This window comes from Euprymna scolopes, chromosome 32 (assembly GCF_053919585.1).
Source record: "Euprymna scolopes isolate OS-2025 chromosome 32, ASM5391958v1, whole genome shotgun sequence".
NCBI lineage: Eukaryota > Metazoa > Mollusca > Cephalopoda > Sepiida > Sepiolidae > Euprymna > Euprymna scolopes.
In genome coordinates this window covers 38,691,161-38,709,684 of record NC_136513.1, presented here as the reverse complement: position 1 = coordinate 38,709,684, position 18,524 = coordinate 38,691,161, and the positions used below count along the sequence as shown (strand labels likewise).

Genomic DNA, 18,524 nt, shown 5'->3' with positions numbered 1-18,524 from the left:
AAGCAGACAAGAACAGTACAGAAGCATTAACATTATTTAGAATACAATTGAATAAAAAAAAACTTTAATTAAACTTGGAAATACGATTTAAAAAATAGTACGGATCGGTAAGTGCATTAGCACCATAAATTTGTCTAATTCTTTATTTCTTATGTTATTGGAAAAAAAAAAAAAGAAAGGTAAATATGAGGAATTACTCCACCCTCGAAAATTCCTTTAAAATTACCACTCCTATAGGTTTTCGGGGTCGCTGAAAACGAAAATAACCTTTATAATTAAGGCAAACGAGTAGTTTCCAAGAAATGAAGAAATGTTAGTTTTAAAAAGTGAAGGATCACTTTTCCATAATAATTTAGCGTAAAATGATCACCCACTTTGGCCACGATTTTTGGGGTGGGGGCTTTCTTTCTACTCTTGGAAAATCCTTTAAAATTACCTGCTTAAATTAGTTGGAGGGGCGGGGGATCGGCCGCCAAAACACCCCCCACACACATACAGAAAAATGCCCCTCTCTCAGCTGGCCAGAAAGTGGGTGCTCATTCTAAGTTAAATTTAAATTGAAAAGTGATCACCCACTTTTCGAAAAAATTTCTTCTTATCATGAAAACTTTCTTTTTGCGACGGAAACGGTTTGCAGATTCGTTTTTAGTACACTGAAATCTACAATAAAATATTTCGTTATATACGAACATGAGACGGGCCTTAAAGTCAAATAATACCGGATTTTGGGGGCAGATTTGCCATTTATCCTCAAACCAGGTAATCACTAAAAGGGACTCTTAAAAGTCGTTACTTGTATCGATCAAAATTTAAAACCACTGATTATATGTAAGCCTACATCACAGTAACATATATTGAGTGAGTTCCTCACAGTATTTTGTATAGTTTTTTAGTTTAAACTCATTTTCCCAAAATTTCCCCAAACTTAACGTGTTCGATACAGTCTGCCGCCATTTGTATTTTTCAAATATACCGATAAACACTGCATGTTTTTTAACTGATTAAACATTATACATTACATAAAAACACTACAATCTTATCCAGTTAGGTAGAACATTTACTTTTCTTGCCATTGATAACATTTATTTGTTATATATTCATTTTTGACAACTTCTTTGTATCTGTTAATACAAACCCTTTTCATTTAATGTAACGTTTAGTCGGCTCGAAAAACAGTGTTTATCGGTGTATTTGAAAGATACAAATGGTGGCGGACACTGTTGATTGTGTTAAGTTTGAGAAAGTGAGTTAATACTGTCACAAACCCACCGATTATGTCAGCCTATGTCATGGTAACATATTCGGTGGGTTTTTGACACTGTATTGTATAGTTTTTAGTTTTCAACTTCATTTCCCAAACTTAACGTATTCAACAGTCTGCAACCATTTCTGTTTTTCCAGACGATTAAACATTTTACCTTACATAAAAACACTAAACAATTATCCAGTTAGGTATAAATGTAAATTACCTTACCTTTGCTTTCATTTGTTTTTGGACAACTTTTTCGAATCTGTGTATAGTAAACCCCCCCATCACTCAAATATTAATTACTAACTCACATTTTTGTATACAGAAAAAAAAAACATTTAGCGTTTCAGTGTTAGCTTTATCCACTGATTGTTGGTCGAGCCCAAGCAATGATTGACGGTAATCTTGAGGATCAGGATCCAATTCTGCAAGAGTACCATTTTTTTCATTTTTTTCTTTTTTTTTAGAGTGGATTGCTGTACTAAGAATATAAGAAACATGCATTCTCTCTTTTTATTAGAATTTTCCATTACACCAAATTTAGCCACAGCAACGCGTGGCAAGGTACAGCTAGTATATATATATACATATATATATATATATATATATATATATATATAATTACTAGCTGTACCTTGCTTCGCATTGCTGTGGCTCAAATTGGCGCAATGAAAAAAGTTCCAGAATAAGAAAAAGCATGTTTCTTATAGGTTTAATTTCCCATTTAGTATAGGTACACAGTTTTTGTTGTTCCATTTTCTTAACTGATATAGAGATTTTCTAGTTTGGTTACTCTTGAATACATAACATAAATTCTCTATGTGAAAAAAGTCAGTGTGTAGCTGTAAGCTTTGCAGTACATGCGGTGGCATCCTTGGCAAATCTAGCTGTTGGATAATTAACCACTTTATCTGCTTCCACAACTGTGTCGATGGATTTGTATGTGACTACCTCACTGTGAATTTTACGTTGAATAATAGCGTTAAGTTTATGGGCGTCATTGTATTGAGCTGCAAGAATAGTTATGGACGTCATTGTATTGAGCTGCAAGAATAGTTCGTTCACTCAGTCAGGTGGAATTCGTATAATTAAGTTGAATATCTAGAAACCCCTTTTTAATCAAATCTTCTTTTGATGTTATATAATGATAGATATCAAGAGTCAAAGAATTTCGCCCTTAACTCGGATCAACCGGCACATTTACGTATCCAATTCCCCATAAATGATGGAAAAATTTCTGTGCGGATCGAGCAGTCTGCAACTGGGCACACATATTTTGAGTTAAGTTTAATGTCTTCACATGGCACCAAAAAGCAAAGTATTTGAGGCAAGTATTTATTTCATCTGCTGTTGCTGATTGAGGAATAGCATGTAAAATTGGTTGAAATCTCCTGCAAAAAATATTATTACTGCATTGCCAAATGGTCTAACATTACCTAGCTAATCTTGCAATGACCGACCGAGCTTCAACTGATTTTTTTTTGCGGGCCATTGTGCATTCATCGAAAAAAATAAGTTTGCATTTTTGTAATTTTTTTCCCCATACTTGATGTTTTGGAGATGTTGAACATGAGATGTTTGAAAAATTGAATGTGTAATAATAGTTTTAAAGTAGAATAAGTAGTTCTTCTACTTGGTAGCAAGGTCGCGGGTATTTCGCTTGTCGCAAGGGCGAAGGCTATGTCATTTTGTCACGGAATGGCTGCCAAAATCAATTTAATTAGAAAGGTTTTACCAGTTACTCCTGGTGCTGTTCAAGGTAGTAGTAATTTCCAGATAACTTCTAATCTCACAGTAAGTAAATTAGGTGACTATTCATGTTTTGATAATGCCTTATTCACTGTAATTAATTTAGGGGATTAAAATAGGATTAGGTTTTATGGATGGACAGATAGAGAGGAAGACATATAGATAGAAAAGAGAAAGTGAGAAAGAAATAGAGAAAGAGAAGGAGATAGAGAGAGATAGATGGGTTGAGAGATAGACAGGGAGAGGGAAGAGTTAGGAACAGAGAGGAGGCGAGACATAGGAAAGGGGAGAAGAGGAGAGAGAGGGGGTGTTGGAGAGAGAAAGGGTCTCAAAGAGAGATATAGAGGGTAATAGATTGAGAGAGAGAGGGAGAGATGGATGGAGAGATATATTAACAGAGGAAGAGAGGGTGAGGGGAGAGAAACAGAGGATGAACTACACTTCACAATTTTTTCCTCGATCAGTAGATGAGATACCCTTCGAGACTGAGGCAAATTTTATTTTTGTTACTATCCAGAGTACCTTTTTCCCCGGAGCTAGAGTTTCCACACATTAGAAACCGACCGGGTTTTCTGTACTTTCACCTAACAATTTAATAAACAAAAATATATTGTAAAACATGATGTCAACAGCCGGATAAAGCCGAGCGTTGCCGATGTAATAATAACAAAGCTATGCGAAAGAAATTATAAAGTAAAATTTTAAATGTACAAACAAAACATCATCAGAAAAAACACACAAAAAAAGCAAAAAACTTACCGTTCATTTGTATTTCTTATTAAATGTTTATAGAAAACACTTTGTTTTTTCTTTTTAGTAAAATAAATAAATTTTAAGCTATTTTTGCAATAAATAATAGCAAATTCGTTAATTTTTACGACATGGCCCAGCGTATTATAAACACCCTAACCTGCCCATGTTAAAAACTGCCTTCGAAATAACCCCAACATCCCCATGTTAAAAACGACTTTCGAGGTTTGGGGGCTGTCTAATCCGAAAGCCGTTCATTACATGGAGAGGTTATTTTTTTATAGTTTAGAAAAAGTGAAAAAAAAAACTGTGTTGTGTATTTTTTGGCAAGTATTTAAACAGCACACAAAACTGATGTATATATATCGCCGAATCCCGGAGAGTAATTCTATTTCTTTAAATTCTAAATGTAGAAACAAAACATCATCAGAGAAAAATACAAAAAAAAAAACTTACTGTTCATTTGTATTTCTTATTAAATGTTTGTAGAAAATGTCTTTTCTTATCAAATAAATAAATTTTAAGCTATTTTTGCAATGAATAATAGCAAATTCGTTTATTTTTACGACTTGGCCCAGCGTATTATAAACACTCAAACCTGCCACTGTTAAAAGCAGCCTTCGGAATAAACCCCTCAACATCTCCATGTTAAGAACACCTTTCGAGGTTTGAGGGCTGTTTAATCCGAAAGCCGTTTTTAACATGGGGCTAATTTTTGTATAGTTAAGAAAAAGTGAACCAAACTCTTTTGTGTATTTTTTTACAAGTATTTTAGCAACAAAAAAAACTAGTGTATATATATATTGCCGAATCTCGGCGAGTAGTTTTATTTTTAATAATTTTTTTGTTATACCGTAAAGTAGAAAAAGCAGGAAAGAAAAACGAAGTAATAGAATTTCTTCTATAAAAATAGACAAACTGGATAAATCGTTTACTTATCGATTCAATATAAATCGGAAGTATTTCCGGTAAGTCGCCTCGGCTGAAATCGGAACCGAAAATAAACGATGTCGAGAAAAGTTTTTTAATATGATAATATATTTTACTTTTTAATATTTAAAAGCATAGTTGGGTTAGATACAATCATTCTTGCAAAATATAACGAAAAACTCACGTATAGATTTCTAGTTGAGTGATGTCGGACTAACCAAACGTTTCATATATATATATATATATATATATATATATATATATATATATATATATATATATATAATAGATAGATAATGTGTTTCTAAGATTGGACCCTGTTTTCTGCTTCTCTACGATGTGGCCGGTTTATATACGTTGTTATATACGTTTCTTATATGCTGTTTAATATATATATATATATATATATATATATATATATATATATATATATATATATATGCATATATCTACAGTGCCTGCAATAAGAAAGTCTGCACTTCCAATTTTTTCAAAAACGGCAAATTTAAGCTAAACTTAATGTAACTGTTTAAATAAACTATACCTTATTTGAGTAGCCTTCTATTCCTCTATAATTTTACCTGTTCTTATTTGACTTTTAATTGAAATATTCTAGTGTTCACGTCATATAAAAAAAACTTCAAATTGAGGAGGCAAAAGGAAAGTCTGCAGCAACAGATTCACTTAAAAACAGCTTAAATTATCGTCTCTGAATCAGTTTAAAATATCCACCAACAGGCAACAAAGCATCTATAATCGCAATTGCTGCTCCACGTAACATTTAGTTCATATGTCACGACTTTCTCTTAGGAATCGTCAGGAGCTCATTAATATCTACCTTTGTTGTTTATCCAATGGAGAAATCGACCGCAGATCGAAATGTGATAAGAAAACGGTAAGAAAGATTGTGAAAAAGCACCAAAACATCGGCAATGTTCGTTATGCCCATACATCTGGTCGTACTGGAGTTACTTCTAACACGGAAGACAATGCTATCAAGATCCGTTGCCTGAAAAAAAAACAGATTTGAAAGGGCTCCCCAAACCCAACAACAGTGCAATCTTGTTAAAAAGTGCTCTCTCTTTCTACTGTCAAGAACAAATAAAAGGAATTTAATTTGCGATAATATGTTGTAAGACGCAAGCCAATGAGTTCTGTAAAGAACAGAAAGTGCCGTCTGGACTACGTCAGATGCAATGAAGATCATGACTCTTCATATTGGTCAAAAGTGCTTTTTAGCGACGAAAGCAAGTTCAATAGGCTAGGCAACGATGGTAGGCAATACGTCTGTCGGAGGGAAGACGAAGAATTTAATACTAGGTTGCCAGTTTCAACGCTGCAAGGTGGTGGAGGTTCAGTTCTGGTGTGGGGTATTATTAGTACCAATGGTTCAGGGCCTATAGTTCTCTTGCAAGATCGAATTAATTCAACCAAGTACAGTAATATGTTGACAGGGCATTGTCTACCCTACTTTGGTCGGAATTTGGATGATAATCCCATCTTCATGGAGGATAATACTCCCATTCCCACAGCTGGAAATGTCAAGATGTTCCTGGAAGAGCTTTATATCCCTTATTTTGATTGGCCGGCACAATCTTCAGATCTCATTACTATCGAAAACGTATGGCATTACATCAAGCAACAGCTACGCAATGATAAAATTTCAACTTTGGACAAAAATAAAAGAAATGTGGAAAGCCCCTTTCTTGGAGTATTGCTGAAATCTTATTCAAGGAATTCCCCCAAAATTTTAGGCTGTCGAATTACAGAAGGGCTATGATACTAAATATTAACTAGTACATTGTCTTCCTCTTGTATTTGTGTTGCACTAATGTCCCAAAGTTGCATTTAAATAATAATTTTCTATTGTGTGCACTGGCGTAGCTAGGGGGAAGGGGGCGCCCCGGGCGGCACACCTGAGGGGGCGGCATTTTGAGAGGGTAAAAATAGAAAGTAGAAAAAATAAATAAAAATTAACAAAAGTTAACAAAAAATATGAAATTTTATACCAAAAAGGTTGTAAAAAATCGGAATTTTGGGGGGTATCGGAATCAGAAAAAATGTGTCCCTATTTTCTGAGCGTCAAGGGGGAGGAGGCATGGGGCGGCATTTTGAGATGGTAAAAGGGAAAAATCGAAAAAAAATGCTAACAAAAAATCTGAAATTTTATATCGAAAAGTTGTAAAAAATGGGAACTTTTGTAGTTATTGGAATCGCAAAAAGTTGTCCCTATTTTGCGAGCGGCATATGTCAGGGGGCGGCATTTTGAGAGAGTAAAAATAGAAAGTAGAATAAATAAATAAAAATAGACAAAATCTAACAAAAAATATGAAATTTTATACCAAAAAGGTTGTAAAAAATCGGAATTTTTGGGGGTATCGGAATCAGAAAAAATGTGTCCCTATATTTTGAGCGTCGGGGGCGGCCTGGGGGCGGCATGGGAGCGGCATTTTGAGATGGTAAAAGGGGAAAATCGAAAAAAAATACTAACAAATTCATACTTAAAGAGGAACTTTCATATAAATTTTTATCGAATAGGTGTGAAAAGAAAGTTGGATATTTGGGTGTATATGCACCGACATCAAAGAGGAAATAACATTAGATGCGAAAGTTTGAATTCATTAATTTTATTACTGTCCAATTCATGAGGCTAAGACTTTGAAAGTATCAAACGTTTGTTTTTTGTAGCCTACTTTTTATAACTCCTTGTAAACTTTACAATTGCTAGCTGGGGGATCGGACAAAATCACCCCGGGCAACCCCCACCATCTACTTAAAACAAAAGGAAAACAGATAAAAGCTCAAATGAATAAAAAATATTAAAAATCAGTTTTCATATTTTAATTTAATTGAATTAAGGAAAATTAGATACCGTAGAACTAATGTTCGCAAGGTATGAAAATTAAGCAACTACAGAATAAATGTTAACTTAATAATAATGGACCAGTTTTCCTATCTAGCAAAAAATGGACGAATTTTCATAGGACGAATTTTTTCCATGGATGAATTTTCCGGGCACCCAAATGCCGGGGGGGCGGCAAATTTTACTACCGCCCCGGGCGGCAAAAGGTCTAGCTACGCCACTGATTGTGTGGACTTTCTTTTGTCTCCTCAATTTGAAATTATTTTTTTTAAATTGACATGAACACCAACATATCTTAATTAAAAGTCAAATATGAACAGGTAAAATTATAGAAGAATAAAAGGCTAATAAAATGAGGTATAGTTTGTTTACATAGTTATATTAAATTTATCTTAAATTTGCAGTTTTTTTTAAATATTACATGTGCTGACTTTCTTTTGACCCCCTGTATATATATATATATATATATATATATATATATATATATATATATATACTAGACTACCTGTGACCCGTTGGGTCAGTATGTTATATTAGCTATAGAATTCATGTATGAGCGTAACACTTGTGACGTAAAGAAAATAGTTTTTTGTGGCATAACAGAAACATTTCTATTAAAGTATATTAAAATGAAAAAAAGAATATAGATAGATTTCTATGAGTCGTTCTGTTTATAATTGTTTAATATTGAAAAAACTTACAGCCATTGAATTATAAGTGGTTTGCCATACTTATAGGTAAATGTGCACTGAACAGATACCATAATACTTAAAGTTAAATTCAAATTTTGAAATATCTATTAATTTAAACGTGGAAAAAAATGGGTCACTGAAAACGTACACAGTAAAAAAAATACATTATAAAATAGTATATTTATTTGTAAGAAAATTGCGTTAAAATAACTTAAACGTAATACGGAAATGAACGATGTAAAAAAAATGCACAAAGTATAAACAATTGTTTATTTGGATAATTTAAAACGCAAAAACAAATCAGGCCGCTGAAAACGTACACAGTAAAAAAAATACGTTGTCAATGGGTTAATGTTGATTTATTTGTGAGAAAATTGCGACAGTATAGTTGTAATACAGAATAGTTGCAAAACATCCCATAAAGGGTCAGTATGTTGTATTAGCTATGGAATTAATGTATTAGCATGACACTTGTGACGTAAAGAAAATAGTTTTTTGTGATAACAGAAACATTTCTATGAACGTATATTAAAATGAAAAAAAGAATATAGATAGATTTTTATGAGTCATTCTGTTTAGAGTAATAGTAGGGAAAATACATGTCAACCAGTAGTAGTAATAGTAGGATAAGGAAGAGGAGGCGAGTAGCAGTAGTAGTAAGAGGAGGCGTAGTAGTAGTTGTAAAGAGGAGAAGTAATAAGAGTAGCAAGAAGAGGAGGCATAGTAGTAGTAGTAGGAGGAGGAGGAGGATATTGCGCAAGCAAACAAGCAAACAACCAAGAACGACAGAGTTTTAGTATTATGTGTATATATATATATATATATATATATATAAAGAGAGAAAGAGAGAGAGAGAGATATTGAGAGTGACATCACTTTAGTGTGAAATAATCATATATTACTAGCAGGTCGCCAAACATTGTTCGGTCGTAAGATATTCCTGAATATTATATTTTCATTTATGTAATTATTATTATAAAAACAATTCTCTACGAATTATTATATTTAAATTAGTATAGAGTTGTGAAATCTAAATTATATATATATATATGACGTGTGCTATTAGTTAGTATCAAAACCAAACCATTAAACGCTTCACCCTTATGCCTTAACCACTGAGCCATGTATGTATATATATATATATATAAAATAAATTCACGTGTAATCACCTTTTTCTTCACCATATTCCCTCTGCTTCACTTTTTTTTGTTATCAAGTAAGATCGTTGACTTACTTGTTGTTTTATCAAATACTTTTGTATGCAAAATCCGATCCCGCATTTTGCTAATTCCTACCCTCTGATGAGATGGAAAGTATTTCTTCGAAACTCCGCGGGTTAAGGACTATCCACTTATCTAGTGTTTCTTTTTCAAATTAAATATGTTTTTAACTCGTTTCAAAATGTTTTTAACATGTTTTATTAACTGTTTGCCCGTATATATATATATATATATATATGTATATATATAGTAATTTATAAAATATATATGGCGATTAAGCTACACTGAATACTCTGCGTTTCATCCACTGTAGGATTCGTCAGGCTTATGCGCGAATTTTGTGGTCGCTTCTTGTTTTTATATATGTTGAGGATTTCTAGTTAGCCAATCAGCTTTCTGGTATCCACCGCGCTGTTTTTATACGGTGTTTTTTTATTTTTTTATTTTTTATTTTTGAAGGTACTTTTGGTCATAGTATCGGGTTTTAAAATCTAAGGAAGTCATACCTATGTAATATTTCTTGTTATTCGGGTTTTATTTCGCAAATATTGTTGCTTTGGTCATAGTATCGGGGTTTAAAATCTAAAGGAAGTTATGCCTACAACAACACTAGCGAATAAATACTGGGAACTCAAAGAAAGAGGACATTCGCCGGTAGTCGAATGGAAAATAATGAGACAAGCTACCACGTGCAGACATTTAAACGACCCATGTAAATTATGCCTCCATGAAAAATTACTATCCTGTACTTTAAAGAACCTCCAAATCTATTAAACTGTAGACGAGAAATAGCAAACAACTGTGTTCACAACACAAAACTTACTCTAGGATAGCGATACAAAATAGCTTTAAAACTAACAATAACAATAGAAAACAAACAAATAAATAAAATAAACATGAATATACATAAACGATCACACATATATGTATATATATGTATATATGTGTGCATGTGTGTGTGTACACATAGGTATATTCATATATATATATATAAAAAAATAAAAAAATAAAAAAGGAGGGAAAAGATCTACCTTAAACCACTAACCTAGTTCTAAAACAGATCCTTTGTTCGATAAAATGCATGCCCATTGGCTGATAGGAGGGGGCGCGGTGGATACTAGAAAGCTGATTGGCTAACTAGAAATCCTCAACATATATAAAAACAAGAAGCAACCACAAAATTCGCGCATAAGCCTGACGATTCCTATAGTGGATGAAACGCAGAATATTCAGTGTAGCTTAATCGCCATATATATTTTATAAATTACTAACTAGCTCTACCTACGTATTGAACACTTTTGAAGTAAATACTTAAAGTTTACTCATAAATCTATACTTTCGTATATTAACTTTGTGAGTAAATGAAGTAATTATATATATATATATATATGTGTGTGTGTATATATATGTTTGTGTGTGTGTGTAAATTTACCGCTTCGCTTTTAGCAAGCAAGGTCAAGAGTTTTCTAATTATATAGATATAACAAATACTGACTAAATTTAGTTTATATTCTTATATACCTCTACATTCTACATTTTTGTTATTAACTATATTACATCTCTCTTTGATTTTAAGCAACCCATACTTGGTGGCTGGAAAAATATTAGCGTTAACGATCCAGGAATCCAGGAATTGGTGACAGACATGTCGAAAATTGTGCCAGAGTTTGCTGTTATGGATATCATTGATGTGATTCACGCACAATCAGCGGTAAATACTTTTTTCTTTAAATCATTTGATCATACAAGAGTTTCCTAATTGTAACAACATTCGCAGATTATTTTGGTTAGTTTTGTAGGGAAAATTGTAATATGTCTGATTAGCACGGGTGTCATTCGCTAAAGTAAAGAACGAGAAGAAGTCTATTCTTTTTTGTCGGTTCGACGTCCATTTGCTTTTACATCTGGTCGCAGTTGAAGAAAGCTTGTTTGCTATAATGTCAAAAAGACAGTGATAGACAGACAAGGCAGTCTTAGATCATATGATCATCGCGATTACAGTCGCAGATAGTTTGGTTGGTTGGTTGGTTGGTTGCTTTTTTTTTACGTCATATCAACGCTTTTCGGGTTATTTAATGCCGAATCCAAAGATTTTGAAGAACATTTTTTAAATAGAATATATTTGTTGTTTTCACATCAGTTCTATTTAACCCACAGTTGGGACCCTAACAGGTACTACCACTCTGGGTCAGAGTGGGCCTGGGAGCAATGGTAATTAAAGGGTGGTTCCACACTCCCCAAAGCCCGCAAGCTGGGGCCTCACCACTGGATATAGTTTAAGGTCATATCCAGGACACGCAGATAGTTTGGATTAGTTTTGCTACCTCAACTGGTCATACGAACAAGATTTCATCGTCCTATTCCCGTTCTAAGACAGCTGAATGTTTTTCCCTTGATCGAGAGTGCTTCTTAGTCGAAGGTATTGTGGTGTTTCTCACTGAGAACGCAAACGCCGAGTTTGTTTTAAGACTTTATTCAGCCGAGAGCCGACCGCAAGTATCTACATGCTGTCTCTTTCTGCACCGCCCGTTTTTTCCGGTGTCGCCCATGTTATCGTCCCCTGTGTACCTACGTACATCACATCTCCCCCCCCAAAAAAAGAAAGGTCCATTTATCATGGAAAAAGGTCAGGTTAGACTGCCCTTGTGACCCTTTTGTGGTCGAGGATTATTCTGCCTCAGTATGTGACCATTGAAATCCCCCCCTTTTTTAAGGTAAGAAAAAATAAAAGGTAATTGTTCAATCTTTAGTCAATCCGGACTAAAACGATTCGGTGGTCTTATTGTACAGCCCGATCGTCGTGGCAGGGCTAGTGGGGTATGCTCACTCACTTCTCTATCTTGCTGCTCATAATCGGGCGAATTCTTATGTGTCAATGGAGTCTGTGGATGTGTGTTATTTTCTGTTGTCATATCTGGAGGCATGTTTAATTCCGTGAAAATGCGTTCTGGATTGTTTTCACTTGGGGATTGAGGTGCTGGCTCGGTGATACAACGGCGAGACCTGATATGATCCTGATGACGACGAACTAACCGGCCATCCTGCAATCTGATTAGAAATGATAAAGGAGATACTCTTTCCAGAATGTGACCAGCCAACCACATGGATCCGGAACCAAAGTTCTGTGCAAATACTGCTTGGATTTCTGTATGTCAGTACAGTTGGAGAAGCAGGGACCTGGAAGGAAGGGAGTTCTAAAGTGTAGCGGTTCTGGGGAAGAAACTACTGGATTAGAAGTATCTCTTTCATCTAGGGATCTCTACTGTGAAGGGGTTGAATTTAGCTGCTTGTCGGGTTTGTCAGGGGTATTTACGTCGAGGGGTACAATGCTTGCACTTCGTCGGAGCATTCGCCGTTGAAATCCTTGTAGAACAGGCAGAGGGCTGCAATATTTCGATGATGGTATGATATATATATATATATATATATATATACAAATAAATAAATAAAACAAAAATAAAATAAACATATATATTCATAAATATTTATATATATATTTATGAATATATATATATGAATATATATGTTTATTTTATTTTTATTTTTATTTTATTTATTTACTTCCTATTATTATTGTTAATTTTTAAATTGTTTTGTATCGCCATCCTAGAGTAAAGTTTATCCTGTGCACACAGTTGTTCGCTATTTCTCTCCTACAGTTTAATAGATGTTGAGGTTCTTTAAAGTATAGAATAGCAAATTTTTCATTCAGGCATAATCTATATGGATCGTCTAGGTCCCTACATGTGCTTGGTTATCTTACCATTTTTATTCGATAATCGGCGAACGTCCGCTTTCTTTGAGTTCCCAATATTGCTTTGCTAGTGGAAACTAGAAAGCTTGTTGGCTAACTAAAAATTCAATACCAGGTGCGTATATAAAACGCGAGGTAACCACAACTCTTTGCATAATCCTGACGAATTCTCCCGAGAATGAAACGCGGAATATTCTGTGTAGCTTAATTGCCATATATATTTTTATAACTTACTACCTAACGCTACCTATGTATTGAGCACTCTTGAAGTAAATACTGAGAATTTACGCGTAAAATTATATTTTCAGATAATAATTTATATGATAGATTAAGTAGGCATATATATATATATATATATATATATATATATATATATATATATATATATATATATATATATATATAAGTTTGGTGGTTAAATTTAAATTCTGAAAAAAAAAACCATATAGACAAATATATTCGAATTAAGGATTTATTGTTTGACAAAAGGAATATATAGAAGGGTTATGTTAATTTCCTTAATCCGTGGATTTTCAATCATGTGATATCATCAGAGGAAATGAAATGCGGTTAGCAAAATGGTCAGTTGTGAATAGACACTTATTTTGCTTTTCAGTACAAATATTGAAAATAGTTTTTTGAGTGATATATTGCTCTATTCTTAAATATTCAGCTCCTCCTTTTTGGCTCGGATCACCCTGAAAGTATTACTTCAAGTAAAATCTATCAGGATGTTTCATCGGAATTCTAATCAGTGTCTTATCTCGCTTATATATATATATATATATATATATATATATATATATATATATATACGACTTTAGTTTATTTAAATATATATATATATATATATATATATATATATATATATATATATATATATTTAAATAAGGGGGTAGTCACCAACAATGTGTATTTTTTAACATTATTTTATTATTCCGTGACTTGGTTTTTCATTGAAAATTATGTTTAGATCATTGTAATAATGTTTTTAAATCAGCGAAATTGTTTTTACGCGTTTCAGACGTTCTTTGAAGCGTCCTCTTCAGAAATTATTTAAAATGTTAAGAATATATTCAAGATCTCTTTAACAAAGTATGAAGAGCATTTTCCAAGAGTTGGAAACGTGTAAATGATTCTACTTTTCATTCGAATGTACAATTTTTATTACTGTTTTATTGGGCTTTGGTCACTGCTGTCTTATGTCCCCCACCCTCTCTCTCTCTCCCCCCCTCTCTCTCTGCTCGTGTTTTCATTTATCTTTTTTTGTTTTTTCTTCTTTTTTTTTCTTTAGGGTAGGATGTGTGTGTGTGTTTTCTTTTATTGGTTTGAAGAATGTGTCTACTGTTTTATACTATTATTAAGTTATTTGTTCCCCTAGAAAGGTAACTGTGATCCAAGGTCGTTACTAATGTGTATGTGTGAGGAGGGGGAGAGGACAGCTCCTTTGAAATAAGGGTAAAGGTGTTTTCATTCAATTTTGATATTTATTTTTTAGATGTAATTTTTTGTTTCAGTCTTAGACTGTTCGGGTATTCTTGATATTATGCTTGTTTAGATAAAGAAGTGTATTTAAAATATATATAGGGGATATTTTTTCCTATTTATTTGCCCCCCCATGTGGGTACGGCCAGACCCAGGATAGGTTTCTAGTGTGGGGAAGATCTCGCTCCCCAGAGGGAAGGAGCCACTTCGAGGGGTGTACGTATGGGAGGAGGGATGATAGAAAGGATGATAGTTATCTCAGTCATGTATATATATATATATATATATATATATATATATATATATATATATATACTTATATTAAGTATTTTTTATTTACAGTTGGCTGCTGGAATGAAATATGCTGTGACAGTTCTAGCACGACCGATGTTTTCAATTTATCCACTACAAGTAAGTAATGAAAAGATTCTTCAAATTATATATATGTGTGTGTGTGTGTGTGTGTGTGTGTGTGTGTGACCGAGAAAAATTTAGTTTAGAAATGTTATTTAGAGAACTACACTTGTGGTACTTAATTCTAATATGGCGTTTTACGACTGACTCTCAAGCGTGGTATATCTTAATGTATTTATACCATGAGGCGAATTCATATACAGTTAGTCCCTACACCACCTCCATTCCCAAGTCTCTTTGCACTGTAAAAAACTGTTATATTTTTTTCTGCTTCGTGTTGCAAGTTAGTGGATGGATGAAATCTCTTTCTGCTGTTGTTATGATGTCGGTTGGGGCGGTTTGATTGCGTCAATCGCCCTTTCCTCTACTGCTAAAGTGTCACTAGTGTCGCCTGAGTGATGTTTCTTAACTGTTTTCATATGATATGCACCATTTCTATTTTATACAAAGAAAGACAAATATCCGAGGTTTGTATAATCGGAGTAACTTCGTATTTTCTATCCGGCCCAGGTTGATATTAGTTGTGGATCTTTTAATGCTTCAACTTCTTTCTGTTTGTGTTTCTAAGCGCCTACATATTTATTTTCTTATCAGTTTTTAATTGTTTATGTCATAGATCTGTTATATCTCGACGTCGATTCGAAGTATGTATGTTTTGTTTTCAACACTTCACTTCATTTGGTATGTGAATTTCATTTAATAAGACTTTTGTTGATTTCATGAACAGCTTGATTTCGAAAGGATTTCATATATGTTTCGTTTCTTGGACATTCTTCAACTAACATATTTTCTTGTCAAAATGTTGCCTGGTATATGATAAGGGTAGAACTGTCAATCCAGTTCGTCCTAAATAATTTCTCAGAACATTGGGAACACCGTCCATTTTGTTATAGTATTTTTTTTATGTATATAGTATTATTTTGCTATTGTATATAGTTTTTTTTATGTATACTAGTATTATTTTGTTATTGTATTCATATGTATATAGTTTTTGTGTATACTAGTGAAATTAGAATGTTGTTTTTGTCATTTTACTATTTATTGTTCACATTTGTATTATGCTACTCGGGTTTTCGTTTTTGTCATGTTTATCATTTACGCCTTGCAGTAAATCTTTTGGATTCTACGTCAGGAAGTATTTTAGTATTATATCCAATGATCTGTACATTGTTTGTAATTAGATCAGTTCGATCGGTGATTTTTTTTTTATTTGTGCTATTTCTCTATCTGTCCAGCTACAGACTCTGTGCTTATTATTATTATTATTATTATTATTATTATTATTATTATTATTATTATTATTATTATTATTATTATTATTATCGTTGTTGTTTTTGTTGTGGTTATTATTATTATTTATTTAATTTTTTATTATTATTATTATTATTTTGTTATTATTATTATTATTATTATCGTTGTTGTTTTTGTTGTTGTTATTATTATTATTTATTTAATTTATTATTATTTTTTTTGTTATTATTATTATTATTATTATTATCGTTGTTGTTTTTGTTGTTGTTATTATTATTATTTATTTAATTTTTTATTATTATTTTTTTTGTTATTATTATTATTATTATTATTATCGTTGTTGTTTTTGTTGTTGTTATTATTATTTATTTAATTTTTTTATTATTATTATTTTTTGTTATTATTATTATTATTATTATTATTATCGTTGTTGTTTTTGATGTTGTTATTATTATTATTTATTTAATTTTTTATTATTATTATTATTATTATTATTTTTATTATTATTATTATTCATTATTTTTTTTTAATTACATTTTCACCCCAAACAAGGCACATTGCCACTTTGGTGTAGGGGGCTACTATCAGGTGCAACAACTACTGGGTACTATGTTGGAATTTGGGCAGCAAGATATCGGTTCACATTACACTTAAACTTCTGCATGTCAGTACAGTTGGGAAAGCCGGGACCTGGAATGGAATTCGAAAGTTTAGCGGTTCTGGGGAAGAAACTACTGGTGTAGAAACATCTTTTACATCTAGGGATCTCTACTGTGGGGGGTGGGATTTAGCTGCCTGTCGGGTTTGTCGTGGGTGTCTACGTCGTGGGGGCACAAGTGTCTGCAGTTCGCCAGAGCATTCACCATTAAAATACTTGTAGAACAGGCAGAGCGATGCAACATTTCGTCGAGGGATCGATTTATTAATATCATTATTATTGTTATTATTTTTATCATTATTATTATGATGATGATTTATTATTAATATTATTATTTATTTTTATTATTTATTATTAGTATTTATTATTAATATGATTATCATTATTATTAATATGATTATTATTTATTATTAATATTTATTATTTATTATTTACTATTATTATTATTTGATTATTATTAATATGATTATTATTTATTATTTTTATTATTATCATTATTAATGTTATTTTTATTATTATCATTATAATTATTATCTTTATTATTATTTTTATCATTATTATTATTATCTTTATTATTATCATTATTATTATTTATTATTATTATTATTATTATTTCTATTATGTTATTATTTTATTATTATTATTTGATTATTATTAATATGATTATTATTTAGTTTTTATTATTATCATTATTATTGTTATTATTTTATCATTATCATTATTAGTATCATTATTATTATTGTTATTATTATTATTGTTATTATTGTTATTGTTATTATTAATATTGTTATTGTTATTGTTATTATTATTGTTATTATTCTTATTGTTGTTATTATTATTGTTGTTATTGTTATTGTTAGTATTATTATTGCTATTATTATTGTTATTGTTATTATTATCATTATTGTTATTATTATTATTATTATTATTATTATTATTATTATTATTATTATTGTTATTATTAATATTTTTTAGATTCAAGAATGTACTATCATCGTCTATTTTCCGGTTGTGTCATCGAGACGTCTTTTTGAGAAATTGGTCTGCAATCTAATTCATATTCCTAAGGACCGTTAACTCCTACACACTCGCCGTAGCTTGACGATGCTTTCTGATATGCCTCGAAATTTTAAATGTTTGAAATAAATAAAAGACGTAACTGTTTGTACATGGAGCTTGTTTTTAAAATAAATGTTCGAAAGAAAATAAGTTCCTGCTTTTTTATTTACTGCTTTTTTTTTATTCCAATCTTTAAATTTATTCCAATCAACTCATTGTCAGCAAACAAAATGCCACAAGAAACTTTAAACAAAATTCCTATTTCTTCAAACGCCGATAAGAAGTTTTAATTCAACTCCGGCATCAACACTGTTTCTGTACTATCTCATGAAAAAATAATACTCTGTCTGTTTTCAGCTTGTCATTTATTTATGGAGTCAGTTGTTCTCCTAACATACGAATTAGTTTATTCGCAGAATTAAATCAAACCCACTTATACAAATCTACGAC

General features: G+C 31.9%; 1 protein-coding gene across 2 annotated transcripts in view; it reads left to right on the top strand.

The window, feature by feature from the left end:
* LOC145256277 (uncharacterized) overlaps window positions 1-18,224 on the top strand; it is a 37,739-nt gene extending 19,515 nt beyond the window's left edge. For both annotated transcript variants that reach the window (XM_080114961.1, XM_080114960.1), the window contains exons 2-4: window positions 11,030-11,164; window positions 15,035-15,103; window positions 17,991-18,224. In XM_080114961.1, coding sequence (XP_079971087.1) covers window positions 11,030-11,164; window positions 15,035-15,103; window positions 17,991-18,092 — 306 coding nt within the window. In that variant the 3' untranslated portion in view covers window positions 18,093-18,224. The remainder of the gene's footprint in view (window positions 1-11,029; window positions 11,165-15,034; window positions 15,104-17,990) is intronic.
* The last annotated feature ends 300 nt before the right edge of the window (window positions 18,225-18,524 follow it).